This window comes from Antechinus flavipes, chromosome 1 (genome assembly GCF_016432865.1).
Source record: "Antechinus flavipes isolate AdamAnt ecotype Samford, QLD, Australia chromosome 1, AdamAnt_v2, whole genome shotgun sequence".
NCBI classification, from domain to species: Eukaryota; Metazoa; Chordata; class Mammalia; order Dasyuromorphia; family Dasyuridae; genus Antechinus; species Antechinus flavipes.
Window position 1 is genome coordinate 648,703,621 of NC_067398.1, and position 17,452 is coordinate 648,721,072.

The following is a 17,452-nucleotide window of genomic DNA, read 5'->3' on the forward strand; positions in this document are numbered from 1 at the left end:
GTATCCCCTTGCATTGCAGTAAGGACTAGATATTGCGCTGGATTAATTTTAAGTTTTTTTTAAAGTAGCATTTACTAGTGCTTCTACCCTGGGCTTTCTTAGGAAACTGACTAACAGTGGCATTCAGAAGTTATTCTCTGCACACCAGGACTAATAACATCCTGATTGGAACCACTTTTAATAAGATAACCAACTTTTCTTTCCAGTCAGAGATGGTTTTACCTTGAGCTGTCTATGTGCATTCTCTTCCCCATAAACAAGGGCATCTGTTTGAGAGCTGGTTGGCAAAGGTCTAAAGCCCAGAACTCAGACTAGAAGCATTCTTAATTACTATGGCTCACCATAATATTTTTTTTAATTTTATTTTATTTAATAATAACTTTGTATTGACAGAATCCATGCCAGGATAATTCTTATACAACATTATCCCTTGCAATCGCTTATGTTTCGTTTTTTCCCCTCCCTCCCTTCACCCCCCCCCCAAGATGGCAAGCAGTCCTATATATGTTAAATATGTTGCAGTATATCCTAGATACAATACATATTTGCAGAACCGAACAGTTCTCCCACTGCACAGGGAGAATTTCACCATAATATTTTAAAGTTAAGAGAATTTTCCTCACAAAAGGGCTATGAGGTGGGCAATGCAAGTAATAGTATTCCTGTTTCTGTTAATTTTACAGGCTTAGGGAGGTTAAGCAGGCCCATGATGCTGGAACTGAAACTAAAACCCAATATTCTCTTAATTCAAGTCCAGTGCTCTTTTCACTACATTTTGCTGCTTTTCCTCAAAGTTAATTACTTTCTGAGGAAATCCTTCATTGGCCTCATTAACACTGAGCTTTAACCACCTGAGTCTATTATCAGAGCTAATAGCAGTCATTTACATTTCTGTAGTGATGTATATAATAACCTTCTTATTCTCCCAGCCATCCTTTGGGGGATTGGGCAGATGGTGAATAGTACCTTCATTTCAGAGTTGAGGGAACAGGTGTAGGTCAGAGAACATCATAGGATTCAGAGCTTGAAAAAACATTAGGATATTTGGACCAGTTTTCTCAAAACCTATGTGATGAAAAGTTAGGCTAAATGAATTCCAAGTCCCCTTTTTAGCTCTTCATCCTTATTGTCATATTACAGTTACAGAGAATACTGGGGTCTTGGGGAAGATGTTATGAACTTCTATTTTTATTTAATCATATGGTATCCTGTCTTCCTATTCTATAGACTCATAAATATTAGTGGCTTGGATATATTCTACATAAAACTTCCTGTATCCTCTTTTTAGGATGCTCCATTGAAGGTCCCTTGGGAAGCTGCACATGGGAGAAAATTACTTCCCAGCTTCAAGAGTTACAGCTGTGCTGCAGCAAACTGAAACCTACTGACCATCAAACCCTAAGCCAGCAATTGGCCTTCAAGCAGGGTCCTAGCTCCATCATACTGAAACACCACCACAAACTTTTCTTTGGACGCCATTGAGCAGTAGCAGCTTTTTTCTCCTTCCATTTATGTACAATATCAGCTCCAATAAGCCTGCCCATGGCTTTAGACTTTTAAAATCCTCAATAAATCACTGCTTCTTTTATTTATCTACATCATCCCCATGCTAATCTCTGTCTCAGCTTTTCATTGCCTTTTCCATTTCACGACCCCATTTGAAGGAATCACTGAAGGCCTGTTGGAGATTTGGTGTTTCTAAGACCCAAATCTCTCTGGTCACCTAAGATAGGGATAGGAAAGCTAATAATAATGATATAGTAAAAAGATTAGGGAAAAGACCTTTCAGCCTATTTGACTTGTTACCACACTTAATCTCATCCGGGGCTCTAGAATAATTCAGAGGTTTGTGTATTCATTAATAAAATTTCAACATCTCTAAATCTTTTTAAGTTCAGAATTCCCAAACCCAGTTCACCTGAGGTACTCTCATTTCTTTATATATCAAATCCCTCATCTCCTAGGTTTCAGCAGTTAGAATATGTAATTTGCTAACGATGAAATCAATAATAGATGTAATTATCTACGTATTCCAATTATAAAAATCATCAGGAATCCCAGCTGTTGTTGTAACCGCTCTTGGCAACTAAGAACAAATTTGCCTGCTTAAGTATACACAAGGTAGGTTGCAATGGCTGAATAAGGAAGTGTTTTTTCCTCTCACCATTTCCCCATCTCCAGCCATTTGAAAAAAAAAAAAAAAGCTTCACAGGTGACTCATTTCATCACAAATTAACCATTAAGACAGTTCTAACAATAAAAATATCTTCTCCTTAAGGCTTCTCCGATGATTATCGCCTCAACCTCTAAGAGGCTTTTGAAATGACTTTGAAGCTTTCTCAGTGTAGGAAGGAATTTGCTCCCCGTTCCTTTTTACATTGAATAAAAAGGCCTGATTTCCCTTTTCTCTTGCCGGGGGCCTGACGGCCGGGACCGCGATGGAATGTTTCGGAGGAAACAACGCCCTACCCCGAAGAATTAGCCAAGAGTTAAATAGGTGAGGGAAAACCAGTTACAGGACCCGAACGGACTCCGCTCTGTACTTAGGAACAAAAATGATGCACCCCAGAGAGCCAGGGAATGCGATGAGGTTCCTTCGGTGGTGGATTTCAGGCTCGCCTCGAAGGCAGGACCACTACTCAGGCAGCAGAACAGATAGAGCCCGACGCAGTAAACCCGTCTGCGGGGCGGGGCTCGTAAGGCGGCTGGAGCTTCCGAGCACCTCGTGAGGAACTGCGCAAACGCGGGATGCCCGGCGTAAGCGGACGAACTCCGAAACATCGATAGCCCGAGAGATCTCGGTCTGGCGCCATCTTGGACCGAAAGATCGAGCAGCTTTGAGAAGAACGAGCCCCAGGTACTAGGAATAGGTCCCAGTAGGAGGTCGACAGCCCCCCTCCAAGGCGGGTCCTAGGTTCTAGGGTCTCGGCGGCCCCTGAGCCCTCTCTGAAGAGAAGGCCTGGCGGCAGCCGCGACTCTCTTCCGCCCCGCCTGGTTTCAGCTCTGCGACCGCAGACGAGGGCCCGGGCGCCGCCGTCGAGCATGTTTCACGGGATCCCAGCCACCCCCGGGATGGGAGGTGAGTGTCCCCTCTCCGGCTTGTCTGTCCACCGTCGGGGGAAGGCGGGGTGAGTAGAGAGAGGCCGAGGAGTATAGGAAGAAAGCGCGGGGACCACCTGCAGGGGGCGCCTGGAGCCCGGGCTAGAGGAGGGGGGCGGGGTTCTGTCCACACTACCCCTAAGATCTGGTTGCCCCCGCGCCTCGTCCGGCGTCCGGGACCCAGGAGGACCCGAAGATCCCGAGAACCGGAACGAGAGATGGCCAGCCCAAGGCTCGCCTTGGTTCATGGAAGGAGCGCCTACAGCGGCGGGCCCTGGGGGGCGGGGAGCGGCTGTAAGTGTGGGCAGGAGGGGTAGCTGCCCCCTGCACCTGGTTTAATGACTTTTCCTTTGTTTTCAGCCCCTGGGAATAAGCCGGAACTGTATGAGGTGAGCCCTGGGACCCCGCGGGTGGAGTTTCTTTCTCTCTGCTGGCTTCCTTCTCCCCAGTGCCATCATCTCCGGCTTTGGGGAGGAAGAGATGAGAAAGCCGGAGAAGGAAGACCTGGATGGTGAGGGGCCCTGGGCTTGCCCCTTGCACACCCCAGCCTTAGAAAGGCTTTCTTTGCTCTCTTGCAGGAAGTAAAGCTGTACAAGAATGCCCGGGAAAGAGAGAAGTGAGTCCCCTAGAGGCCCGGGAGAAAGGCATGAATGGGCTGGGAAGGGTCCGCGGTGGGGACATACTCACTGTGACACCTCCAGGCTAGGTACTGGGAGCCCTATTCTGTTGAAGCCTTGAGACTATTGTAGTCGATGGCTGTCACTGCTGAGCTCTGTTCCTGAAGTTGGGAAGTATTGAAATGTCAGGAAAATCACCCTTCCCCTAAACCTATCTTTATTCACTTGATTCTCTGCTTGCCGTGATTCTCACACCTATGACCTTTTCTGACATATGTGGCTTCAGCATCGCTGTCTAGGGGGGCTCATAGAGAAAAGTGAATTGAGGGGCTGGAGACAGGGCTGCCCCCGAAGATGGAGGGGGTTAGAAGATTGGTGGAGAGCGTTGTTTTACCTGGGTACTTCCTGCTTGACTAATCAGGCCCTTGCTCTTAGGTATGACAACATGGCAGAGTTGTTTGCTGTGGTGAAGACAATGCAAGCCCTGGAGAAGGCATACATCAAGGACTGTGTCACCCCCAATGAGTGAGTGTCCTGAAGGAAAAGATGCTGGGCGTGGAGGGGAGAGGAAGGGAAGGAAAAATGACTCCTTTGATACCTGGCTTGGTTTCTAAGTATTTTTTCTGGTTTTCTAGATACTCTGAAGTTCTGTGATAAAACACCTCCCTTCTGCTCTTCATTATCACGTGTCTCTATGTATAAAGACATAAAATAAATCTAGGAAGCAGCAATTAGAAAGAATCTTCAAGCTCTGGAAACATTGCTAATTTAAAACTATCTCAGGGTTAGAGTCTGATTTTTCAAAACAAATTCCAAAGCTTATCCACTCTTTATCTTTATTAATTTGTTTCTAACAGAATTCTAAAACGTTTAGGAACAAGGTACCTAGTGGTCATTTAGTCCAATCTTCCTCTCTGTTGTAGATGGGAGGAAACTAAGAACCTGAGGTATCCTGGCCAAAGTCAGTGACAGAGCAGGGATTAGAACTCATTTTCTATTATATACTAATTCTACCAATAGTTGTTAAAGTTCTATATGTAAGGTAATGTACTACGCATATGTTTTCATATATGTAAGTCAACAAACATGGATGTTTGCTGAATATGCTGAAAGACTGAATCTTTTAAGTATCCTTTCACATCTTTAGGTTTTTCAGTTTATGTGTCTTTTGAGCTTCTGTTATGAAGAAGCATGTATTGAAGAGGATGCAAAGAAGAAAAGTATATCAACCAATATGGTACAGTGGAGATTCTAGGTTCAAATTCTAGTTCTATAACTTAATAGCTATATGAGCTTAGCTGAGATACATAAGTCCTTTAAGCCTCAGTTTTCTCTATAAAATTTGAGGGTTAGACTAGATGACCTGTAAAGTGCTTTTCAGTTCTAAGTTTCTGAATCTATGAATAATACCGATCCTTTGAAGTACATTTTAAGTATTACCTCTTTCTTGAAATCATCTTTGATTCTCCCAGTCATTAATGAACTTTCAGATACTATACTGTAGAGAATTCCCAGGAAGCTAGAAACTTCAATACCTGGGATGTTCTCCTTCTAAGATTAATCAAGAGTGCATTCAAGCTTGAAATCATGAGAAAACATAAGATCCTGGCACAATTACTGGGGCATTGTGAACTTTAAGTAAGATTGAGTCCCTAGAAACTTAACAGCATGCTTCAGTGAGTTAGATCATAAAAAACAGAAATCAGGGTTGGTTACAGAAAAATGTTTTTCATATTAACATATGCTTTTAAGATATATAAGCAACACAATTTCTCTCAATAATATAGTCTACTTGGTGATTGGGTGAATGATATGATTAGGGCTAAAAAGGGGATAAAAATGATTATTTCATTTGATATTCACAAAAGTCCTGTGGAACGGAAAGTACAATTCTTTTGATGCCCATGTTACAGGCAAGAGACACAGTCCTAGAGTTAACTTATTTAAGATCATAAAGTTAAGTAACAAAGTCAGAATTTGAACATAGATATTGACTCCAAATCTGATGTTCTTCCTATTATAATGAGTAATGAAATTACAAAGCAATATGTGATATGAATATGAAACATGAAAGTATTCCTGTATTCTATAAGGACCTCTTAAGTCCTTATAAGGATGCATAAATCTCATTGGAGACTTCAATATGTGAAATGTGAGTTTGAATCCTGGTTTTGCTACCTTCTGGGTAGTGCTAGCTGTGTGATCTTGAGCTTCTCTGAAGCTCAGCTTTTCCTTTGTGTTATGAGGGCTTTAGACTAGATAATGGCGAAGATTCCTTCTGTCTGTGAGTCAGGCATTTCTCTCAACTGCCCTAGATCTTCCCCTAGCCTAAGTTCTTTTTCCCTTAAATTAATCTCCCAGAGTTTCAAGTTCCTACTTGGTCTGTAAGACCCAAACCCCTCTCATCCCTGGTTGGTTTCTGATCCTGGACGTTCAGATGGGTGTCTTTGTCTTAATTGAAGGTTTGGGTCCTGGCCCATGTTGAGGTTGATTTCTCCACAGGTACACAGCAGCCTGTTCCAGACTCCTAGTCCAGTACAAAGCTGCCTTCAAGCAGGTGCAAGGCTCAGAAATCAATTCCATCGACGAGTTCTGCCGAAAGTTCAGAGTAAGTCAATTCAACCTAATGAGAGTACCCCAGGATGCTTTGACCTTTGCCCCTACTCTGAGCTTTCTTTCCTTGTGAATGGACTCCCTTCAAGGTATTAGGGCTGTCTTCATATAAATTATGTAACTTCACATCTCCTTACTTCTCTGGCAGCTTGATTGTCCACTAGCCATGGAAAGGATCAAGGAGGACCGACCAATCACCATCAAGGACGATAAGGGTAACCTCAACCGATGCATTGCTGACATTGTCTCAGTAAGTCCCAGGCCCTCAGAAAGGTCATTCTTCTCAGTTTCATTTATGTCCCAACATCAGAGTAAGGCAAGAGGAATTGTACTTTAGGACTGATGGGAGATCCATTAGCAAGACCAACTGAATAACCTCTCAAGTTTGAGGTTGTAACTTTCAGTTTCTATAGAGAGCTAGAAGAATTTTTCAGTGCCCTGCATAGAGTATGCAGTAGCTGTATTTCTTCCATACTCAAGTGACCTCTGTTCAAAGTGCAAACTGGTCTTTCTAAGACAAAAACAAAGAAAACAGAAGGAACTCTTCTCCATTCCTCAGGCTATCATGGAGAAAGAAGTGTTTTTTTTTTTGTTTTTTTTTGTTTTTTGTAAATAGAAGGATTCCATTATAAAAACTAAAAGGGATTGGAAGAGGGAGATTGGAAGTTGAATTTTCTACAGGGTGGGGGGGAGGGGGGGAGAAGCAGGAAAAAAGGACCACTTACATTTAAGTAATAGATGTAAAACTTTTCTGAAAGAGGAAAAAACTAAATCCTTTAAGGAAAAAGTAGCTTTTTGTCTTTTGATAAATGATTGGATCCAAGCATGCTGGGTGATGATGTCAAAGTGGAATTTAGATTTCTGGACAGAGATGGGAATTAATAAGCTCCTGGCCAGGAATAGAATGGACCTAGCTAGGATTGTTAAGAATATATTTGTTTGCTGTCTTAGAAAAGGAGAGGCAGAAAACTTTCTGCATATATCCACCAACTAGAAATCAGAGAGTGACTACAATGTAGAAAGAAAAAAAAATATTCCTTCAAATTCAAGTGAGACATTTCAAGAAAGGAGTTATTGATAAAATGTATGGCCTCATTATTTACAGAGGTACAAAGTAGGGATTCATAAGGAGTCCTAGAGATAGTAATGAAAAGAAATAAATTTGACTGCACAGGGATCACTGAGACATGGTTGGATAAGACTCAACTAGAATAGTTTTTGAGAAGAGTATACTTTCTTCAGAAGGAATTAAGGTAAAAGTAAGAGGAAAATGACACTAACTACTGAATAGCATTGCAAATAATGAAAACTTCTTGGGAGGAAATCCAAGGAGAAAACTCCTAGGGCTGTCCTAAGTGCTTTGTAGCTATTGTCTCATTTGATCGTCACCATAGCCCAGCAAGGTAGACAAGGTAGGTAACAAGGCTGTTATCCCCATTTCATAGGTGAGGCAGGCAGAAGTTATATGATTTGTCCAGAGTCATATGTAGTTGGTTATTTGGAATCTGAGGCAAAATTTGATCTTAGGTCCTTCTGATTCCATGTCCAACATTATATCTACTACATCTCCTTGATGCCTTTTTTGTTTTTGCACAAGAATAGTGTACATCAGTGATATCATCTGTCCATTAAAACAATATAAAAACTTAAGTTCCCACTATGTGGAGGGGAAACTGTCTTCCAACTATTGAAGGAAACTATTTAGACTTGTATTGTTTGGTATAGGGGGTATACTGAACAGTATATAAAAGTAGAAAAGAGTTGACCTATACAAAATCAGACGGACTACTTCAGAAGGTAATGAATTCTCCCTCATTCAAGAACTCAAAATCACAGGTGGCCTATTCTCATTGGACTGCCTGGCCTCTTCCAGTTCAGTGGTTCTGTAACCTAGACAAATGGGGGATTAGAAGTGAAGAGAAGGTGTATGTCTTATGTGGCATATTTAGTAGAAGTCCATCTGGACAGGTCCTGATATCCAACACAGCTGGGTGGGATGTGAAAAAGTGTGATCTAGAATGTGTTAGATGGGTTGAGATGAGATGAATTTTCAGATCTTTACTTACCATTCAGTTTAGCTCAAAACCAGGGGCAGAGACTTGAAGCCAGGTGGATAAACTCAAGGAAGGGGCTTCCTTTTGTATGTAGACTTTGTATGTCAACCTGGAAATCCAGGTGAGCTAGGCGGCACTATGGATAGAAGGCTGGGTCTGGAGTCAGGAAGATTCATATTTCTTAGTTCAAAGCTGTGGCCTCAGATATTTACTACCTGAGTAATTTGGCAAGTAACTTAACCCTGTTTACCTCAGTTTCCTCTTTTGTAAAATGAGCTGAAGAAGGTAATGGCAAGCTACTCCAGTATATTTGCCAAGAAAACAATGGGTTCTCAGTCAGATATAACAGAATGCTCTCAACTATTGGAAATCCAGTCACAGTATATCCCATGACATTGTTTCTATAGGAGAATGCTCTCCAGTTTTCAAACAGCTAATTTGGAAATGGAGTGAATCTAATGAAATGCAATATTTTGGGGACAGCCAGTATTTATAAGGTGATCATAAAACAAGAAAAGGGGCCGGGGAATCACTGGAGAATTCTCCAAGACAACAGCTGAGTGTGTAGGTATGGCCAGATGGCTCTGCAGAGAACTGAGCATCAGGAGGGATGTGGAAATAAAACAAAATTTCTTTGCTTCCTGCAAACCACTGAGCAGAAAAATGGTAGATGTGGAAGCTTGGCATGTCCCTGCCTGCAAGAAATAGTGCTAAATTGCAAGTCAGGAGACTTTGTTCCAATCTTTGCTTTGCCACATTAACTCCCTGTGTTATAACCTTAGTCAAGTCTAGCATTTGGAGATAGTTTCCTAGTGTCTAAAATAAGATTGAACTAGATCATCCAAGTTCAGAGTTTTACTATCCTTGTACTTCATACCTTGTATCAAAACTGAGCAGTACCCTGAGAAAAGGGTACTGAGGACTAAGGTGAGAGGATATCCCAGAAGGACAAACTGTAAAGACATGACATGGGCTCTGATCTGGGAAAATAAAGGGCATCTTATGAAAGATATGCATGTGAACCATATTAAGTCCACAACAAGGGAGCATCCCTTGAAAACCTTAAATAAGTTTAAATTGTCAGCCAAAAGGTGGTATTAGCTGAAAAGATAAATAGGTTGGGGTTTAGGGAGGAAAAATAAATTAATAGAAGGCAAAATCAGAATGTACTTTTTTTTTTAAATTAAAGCTTTTTATTTCCAAAATACATTCATAGATAATTTTCAACATTCACTGTTGCAAAACCTTGTGTTCCAAATTTTTTTCCCTCCTTTCCCATACCCTCTCCCCTAGATGGCAAGTGACACAATATTTGTTAAGCATGTGCTTTTCTTCAGAATGTACTTTTGAAGGAAGCAAGATGTTTGGGACATCCCTAACTTTTGTTTTTAACTCTGCCCTTCCTCAAAGACCCTTAAGTTAATGCCTCTGTCTAAAGTTTGTGTTTTCTCCCCAGCTCTTTATCACTGTGATGGATAAACTCCGTCTGGAAATACGTGCCATGGATGAGGTAAGATGTCTATAAGGGGACAGTGAAAAATCCAGCCTCCAACTCCTGGCTGAGTAAAAATGGTAGAAGGGTATGCTCTTATTTAGGGAAGGCCTGACTCTATAGGGCACTCTGTTCTGCAGGACAGGCTGAGTTGAGTACTATTCGCTGAGTGTGGGGAGTAAGGGAGTGTTAACCCTTCCTGGGATTTGAGATATCATTACTTTCAGATCCAACCTGATCTTCGAGAGTTAATGGAGACCATGAACCGCATGAGCCACTTGCCTCCTGACTTTGAGGGTAGACAGAAAGTCAGCCAATGGTGAGTGTTCCCTGGGAGCTGGCTTGGAAGTAGTCAAGTCATTGGGAAAGGGGACTCAAAGGATTCTGTGTGAGAGTCATTTGGAGAGCCCCTAAAACTGGACAGTTTTTAACCCTCCAGAGGGTAAAGAGGTTCAGGGGAGAGTCTAGTTTCTGAACCCTCATGAATAACTTCTCCCAGTGACCTTTCTCTCTTCCCACAGGCTACAGACCTTGAGTGGCATGTCAGCTGCAGACGAGCTGGATGATTCTCAGGTCCGACAGATGCTGTTTGATCTGGAGTCTGCCTACAATGCCTTCAACCGCTTTCTGCACGCCTAAACCCAGGGCTCTTGGTCCATCCCACTCAGCTATAATTTGAGACCCAGGGCTAGGACCATGGTTTACAGGGCTAGGATCCCTGAATTTTTGGGGAGGACCCTAGAATAAACTGCTCATTTCCCCCCTTTCTTCCAGCTTGGTGGGGTAGGGGTTGGGAGGGACCTGTCTCAGGGTTACAGGAGAATGCTTTTCTTTCACCACTTCCTCAAGAAGGATTGTAAGTGGTGACCTAGGGTCGACCTACACCAGAGCATTCTGCTTGGGCTGACCCCAGCCCTTATAACCCAGGGTGCATTAACACAATCACTCCAGCTCACTGGTGGTATATGAGCCAAGTCAGCAGGGGCTCTTGGTTTCCTTGGAGCGTGTTTTCTTCTCCTCTTTCCTGCTTTCTGAGTTCACCTGACCCTCATCTACCCTTGGCTATTTTCATCTCTGTTCCTTGGAAGAGGTGGAGCATGGATATGGGGCTAAGTGGGTAGTGTCCTGGCTTATCCTACTGGTCTCCCAAAATAAAGTCTGTGCCCTATAACTGGAGTCAAGACAACTTAAGTTCAAATCCAGCTTCAGACACTTTACCAGTGTGTAACCTCTGAATAAGTCACTTAACCTCTCTCAGCCTCCAGATGTAAAATGGGAATAGTGTCAGTATCCACATAGGATTCTTGTAAAGATCAAGACAATATTTGTAAAAAGTTTAGTACAATACCTGACAAAGTAAGCTATATAAATACTTATTACCCTTCCCTTTAAGTCTCTTACTTCCATACACTTGGGTGTGAAGAACTGGAACTTAATTCATATCCATTAGAGTCCTTCAAACTTTTAAATTCTATACCCTTTTCCAGGGAATATTCTGCTGAACCAAGTCAACCCCACTTCCCTAAAGCACCAACAGAGTCAGATACTTGTCTTTTTGTCGTGATCCTCTTGGACCCAGCTTTGTCCACTTTATACTTCCAAGCCTTCCCCTAATCCCCGTCCCTCTTAAGATCAGAGTTTAGGCATTAATACTAGCTGGTGTGAATTAAGTGTCTAAATCACTGTATCCAGTCTCATGATCCCAGAGATCTTCCCATTTCTAGGGAAATCTGAACCCAGTCTGTAATCCCCATTCACTACCATGGTTGTGACCTTTGTCAGTACATAGGGCTAGACAAAACAGGCCTGGTTGTGTGAGGAAAAACTAATCCAGCTGCAATTGGCCTTGACCTGAAGCCATTTTGTTACCCCAACGCCCAGAGTGGAGCAGGATTGTTCTTGGGCCACGTGTTTGCTCTGGCAGAGAGGGTAGATCAGTTAAATCATTTTAGGAGAGTTGTGCATTGGGTGATGATCAGACTAAAGGAGCCCTCAAACATCTCATCAACTCTTGACTGTTAGGCTCTGGTCTGCTATCTTGTATGCTTGAATTTAAAATGAACATTAGCCCCTTTACACAAGAAACTTGACCACATTAGATGATTGAACAGCTGGATAGGATTCCATCACCAGGTTATTAACACTAGAAGGACTGGGTTCTTCAATTGACAAAATTTTAATTTTGAAATAAAATTGTTCATTCTATTAAATTTTGGGGGTTTTGCCTTATGGATTTAAAAAAAATGCTGTATCAATTGATGAAGCTTGGCTTTTGAGATAATTCTTACATTCTGGTCCATCTAATACTTAAGATCCAAAAACCTAAGGCAAGTCCTAGTTTTTTGAATGTTAAATATTATCAAAGGCTACCCCATCCTCATTATGGGACAAATTTTCCCCATGGACAGGTCAAGAACTAGATCTGGGCAAAAGTTGGTTGACTTTTTTTTGACTTCCATGCCACCCTTGTCTCCTGCTCACTACATTGCCACCAATAGATAGCTTCAGAAAATCCTTCCAATCTGTTTTTACTACTCTTTAATTTTTCTTATTGTGTATTTCCTCATCTCAGACCTTTCTAAGCCTCAAAGGGCATTTTATTCACTATGCATTTTGGAAAACACATAGTAGATGACTGTGGCTTCATTCTTCAAGGGGCTTTCAGTCACTTGTTTTAGAGTTAATTTTCTGAAAAGCATTCTCTTTTGATCATTTTCTGCTTGAGATAGTAGGCAAAACGAGAAATCTCTTCTAATTCAACAGTCAAGCAAAGGGAATTCCCCTCTGGCCATGATTTAAAAAAAAGTCATCCTCCACTTGAGTTTTTCATCTATCAAGAGGTTGATAATGTTTCAGTGTTGATAATGAAATTGTGGTCACTATGCTGTTCAGAGTTCCCAAGTCTTTAAAATTTTTATTATATCAGTGTGTATAAATTGGTTCTGCTCACATACCTTTGTCAGATCACACAAGTCTTTCCAGATTTCTCTAAAATCATCTGTCATATCTTGCAGCATAATAGTACATATTTCCTATACCGTAACTTGTTCATCCATTCCTTTATTGTTTGCTACCTAAAAAAGGAGCTGTTATAATTATTTTTGTATATATGGGTTATTTTCTTCTTTCTTTGATATCTCTGGGGAATAGACATGGTAGTGGGTTTATAACTGGGTCAAAAAGTTTGTACAATAACTTTATATGTATAATTCCAAATTATTTTTTTTGAAATTGGCCAGACTACCAATGGTGCATTGATGTATTTGTTTTCCCTTTAGCATTTGTCATTTTCCATTTTTTTTTGTTAGCAATAACTTCAGTTGTAGTTGATGTGCATTTCTCTAATTATTAGTAAACCAAGTATATTTTCATATGGTTGATAGCTTGGATTTTTTTCCCTTGAAAAATTTTTGGCATGGTCTTATCATTTGGGTACTGAGTGACTTATTCTTGTAAATCTGAATCAGTGATGTCAAACTCAGAAATGGATCTTTACTAGCCAGATACTGGTTTAGAAAATCACAAATAAGCATGATTATTTATTTTGTATTTTTATTTTTGTTAAACATGTTTCTGTTATATTTCAATTTGGCAGCTCTAGGTAATTTAAAGAGGCAGCAGTTTGATACCTTTGCCCTATACTTTACACCTTTTATACTAGATTATAAAGAGGATAGAGGGCTAGGACTGGAGTCAGAAATTCAGTTTGGATTGTGTTCAAATCCGATCTTAGGTCACCAGCTGTTACCCTAGGCAAGTTGTGTAACTTAAGTGAGCTTCAGTTCCCTCATCTATAAAATGAGGATAATAGCACCTACCTCCCAGGATTGTTGTGAAGATCAAAAAAGATATCTCAAGTGCTTTGCAAGCCTTAAATTAAAGCATTATATAAATGCTAGTGGCTATTATTATTAAATGAGATCTTGATCAAAAAAACTTGCTGCAATGATTTTTTCCCCTCATTTACCAATCCTAATTTTAACTACATTGGTTTTTGTGCAAAAACTTCATAATTTTATGTAATGAAAATTGTCCAATTTATCTTCTGTGACCCTTTCTGTTTGATCACGAATCTTCCCTTACCCATAATTCTAACATGTAATTTCTTCCTTGCTCCTTTAATTTGTTTATGCCAGGCTTCATGTCTTAAGTTATTCCATTTTGGATGGTTTGGGTATTGAATGTATGCTGTTGGCTTACCCTACTTTCTGATATACTGCTTTCTGTTTTTCTCCAAGAGTTTTTGACAAATTGAGTTCTTGCTTCTGAAGTTCGGATCTTTAAGTTTACCACATACTGGGTTACTGGCGCTTACTTTAGTATATTGTGTCCATAATCCTTTCTACCAAGCAGTCTTTCTGTTTCTTAACCAGCTCCAAATTATTTAAATGATTAATGTTTTGTAATATAGTTCCTTCCTTTCTCCCTTTTTTCATTAATTCCCTTGGCACTTTTCATCTTTTCTTTCAGAAGAATTTTGAAGTTTTTTTTCCTAGCTCTATAATCCTTTGGTAGTTTTCTCTCTGGAGATGGATAGCATTTTTCATCATTCACTCCATTTGTAAAAAACTAACTTTTGCTTCATCTCTTCCAAGAAATCTAGTTGGGTTTGTGTTTAATCTATGGTTTTCTTGGGGGTCTTGCTTGTTGATACTTCCAAGTCAATTCTCTTTTTCTGCCTCTATGTCACAAGAGCAGCCTTGCCAACATTCCCAGTATAGTGGGGTTCTTTTTTCTTTGAGACTAATTCCTGACTTTGCACTTGAGGTTAGAGCTGGGCTCTGCAGCACTTCTGAAAGGAGGGTTTAAGCTGGTCCTGTTGCTGCTTTCAATGGAGTGTTTGTTCATTCCAGGATCTTAGGAACAGGCTGAAGAGACCTGCAAGTTTTTGGGGTTGCCAAAGTGGTCAGAATGCTGCTTGACATGCTCCAGGCATCATTTATAAAGTCCATGGATTTCTCTGTCCCTGGGATGACCTAGACTGGAAAAAATTACTTATTTTTTCCCTTACATTGCCCATCAAGATTCAGTCTGGTGCATTTCTTCTTTCTTGGAGGAGCTGGGCTATACTTTTCTGATATTTTGACCAAATGTCTCCTGGTATCATTTTGATAAGGTCCTAAATGGTGGGTATGTTGAGCAGAGGGAAATTTTTTTTTTCCTCGCTGAGGCAGTTGGGGCTAAGTGACTTGCCCAGGGTCACACAGCTAGAAAGTGGTAAGTATCTGAGGTCAGATTTGAACTCAAGTCCTCCTGACTTCAGGGCCAGTACTGTATCCACTGCGCCACTTAGCTGCCCCATAGTTAATTCTTTTAGGGTATTAAGTCCTTTCCAGGATTTAGCCTGCCAGCTAAGGGCATGCCCCAACTTCATGGAATGTTCTCTTTCTACTGGGTAATTGTGAGTTCCACTAAGGAACTTGTCTTTCCTATGCTCTCCCACTTTTTTTTTTTTTTTTTAAGATAAGAGATTTATTATTGGGTAAGCAAGGTTAAAGTATAGGCAAAGGTAGAGATAAGGAGGGCACTGGACAGAGGGTCCTCACATGGCTAGCATGTTTGGAATCTCAGAGGGGGTCCCAGTTTTAGCTCAAGGGGCTTTTGGGTGTAGCTCCAAAGTTGGCTCAGATCCAGGTGGGGCTGGGACAGGTCAGATGTTCTATTGGAATTCAAAGGGACCAGAATTTGTGAGTTAAAGGGTAATTTACATTATAACTAGGAGAGGGTGGGAATCTAGAAAGGACTTTCCCACATCATTCCCCCCTTCAAGCAGTTTCTCCCACTCTTACTTCATACAACTGGTGTTGTATACCTTCATTTTGTCTGTTTTCTCCCAAATAAATCTACCTTTTGTCAAAGAGAATGGCCATTGTGAATTCTTCACGTGATTGAATCCCAACATTTGGTGCCCCTCCTAAAGCACATCATCTGGGGCCGTAGGAATTCATTTAACACTTTTTAAATGCTTCCTGTACACTCAGGGAGGTACCACCTTCATAAAGCCTTCCATCTTCATTAATGTTCTTTACCTCCTGAAGTTATTTTGTGTTAAATGTCCCCTGGAAGAAGATAAACTCTTTGAGGACAAAAACTGCTTTGTTTTGTAATGCCTCAGTTTCCCTGAATTATTATGCTATATATACCCTGAATAAAATTATGATCACCCCTCTCCCTTCCTTTTCCTTACTCCATTAAGCTCTGGTCAATGAGCTGTAAAACTCCAGATGATGAATCTCAAATGTCTGGGTATCTCCTGTCCCAGTTTCTTGTCTCCTCCTCCTACCTTCTTGACCAACCCTTAACCTGTCAGAACTAAAGTTATGATCCTTCCTGAAATTATGACTTACCCAGTGTTCTCTCCCCTTGCCTTTGTTTCCCTTATAGCTGGAGTCCTATAAAAGGTCTGGGTTTTAATCACTAGAGGTCAGACATCTTTTGGGCAAGAGTCCTGTCTGACCATTTAGCCCCAATTCTCTGCTATTAAAATATTAAAAATCTAATCTCTGTCTTGCCTTGGTTACTCCGGCATTACAGTTTGGGGGGGTTTGCATATATGAGATACTTATATTTATTTAGTTATATGTACAGAGCATTTTGTAAGAAAAGATTAAAACACAAAAAAAGACACAATTCCTGACTTTTAAGAAGTATGAACCTTCAGTAAAAACATTAAATAGCTGTTGATGATTCCTGAACTCCAGGGACTTTATAGTCTTTCAGGGAAGATGTTTTAAAGTAAAAAATAGAATATTGCTAAGTGCCCAGGGAAGTACTAATGGAATTTATTGGGCATAGTCCTGGGATGGATGAGGAGACAACAAGGAAGGAAATGCAGGATGTAACAGATGGATGTAGTATTAGTTCCTGTCTGACATAAAGGGAAAGCTGGACAAAGAAAGGAAAATCACCAAGAAATTGGAGAACAATTTGAAGCAGGCTAAATTGAAGGTTTGGGTCAATTATTGTGAGAAATGGATGGGCATTTATGTAGTTTCCACTATTATGAAAATTAAATTAGAGAAACTTAAATTAGAAAATTAAAACTCACAAGGACATCAAAATATACAAGAGTGGAGATTAGTTATCTTCCCCTCAAGAATATAAAAAAGAAAAAGTTCCTTGGGGACAGATACAGGCTGTTGTGATCAGGAGTGGTGGCCTGAGATTTGAAAAATAATCTTTTGTTCTTTGCCCCTAGACTTCCACTGTTATATCTACCTCCTTCTAGAATGTAAGCTTCTTGGGGTCAGAGACTAGCTATGTAACGAGGGGTGAAGGTTCATATCCTGTGATTTTTGAAACATCCAATTAATGGGGAATCAGGGAAGGGACTTGCCCTTCAAAATAAGAAATAAAATGCTGCCTTTGGAGGTTCAAAGGTGTGTCTACTAACCCACATTCTTGCAAGAATGTAAAATCTTTCCTGCATTCATCGATGAGTCAGTGGAATTTCTCGGTAAGATATTTTGTTTATTATATTATTAATGCTAAAAGAGAATAGAAAGAAGGAAATAATTTTTCCTGGACTTGGCTCAGTGAGATTTTGCCACCAGGAAGTACTCTATCCTTTGAATCTA

General features: G+C 40.7%; 2 protein-coding genes across 4 annotated transcripts in view; both read left to right on the top strand.

The window, feature by feature from the left end:
* TONSL (tonsoku like, DNA repair protein) overlaps positions 1 to 1,596 on the top strand; it is a 36,961-nt gene extending 35,365 nt beyond the window's left edge. For both annotated transcript variants that reach the window (XM_051971274.1, XM_051971273.1), the window contains exon 26: positions 1,289 to 1,596. In XM_051971274.1, the coding sequence (XP_051827234.1) occupies positions 1,289 to 1,482 (194 nt within the window). In that variant the 3' untranslated portion in view covers positions 1,483 to 1,596. The remainder of the gene's footprint in view (positions 1 to 1,288) is intronic.
* A 1,122-nt stretch (positions 1,597 to 2,718) lies between these two features.
* VPS28 (VPS28 subunit of ESCRT-I) lies at positions 2,719 to 15,738 on the top strand. Of its 2 annotated transcripts, XM_051971277.1 has the most exons (10): positions 2,719 to 2,857; positions 3,002 to 3,079; positions 3,460 to 3,488; positions 3,678 to 3,715; positions 4,152 to 4,241; positions 6,219 to 6,324; positions 6,478 to 6,579; positions 9,840 to 9,893; positions 10,103 to 10,194; positions 10,397 to 15,738. In XM_051971277.1, exons 2-10 carry the CDS (start codon positions 3,043 to 3,045, stop codon positions 10,512 to 10,514), a joined length of 666 nt encoding a protein of 221 aa, XP_051827237.1. In that variant the 5' UTR covers positions 2,719 to 2,857; positions 3,002 to 3,042; the 3' UTR covers positions 10,515 to 15,738. The 2 variants fall into 2 exon arrangements, with proteins under 2 accessions (XP_051827237.1, XP_051827236.1); XM_051971276.1 differs by having other exon boundaries at positions 2,720 to 3,079.
* The last annotated feature ends 1,714 nt before the right edge of the window (positions 15,739 to 17,452 follow it).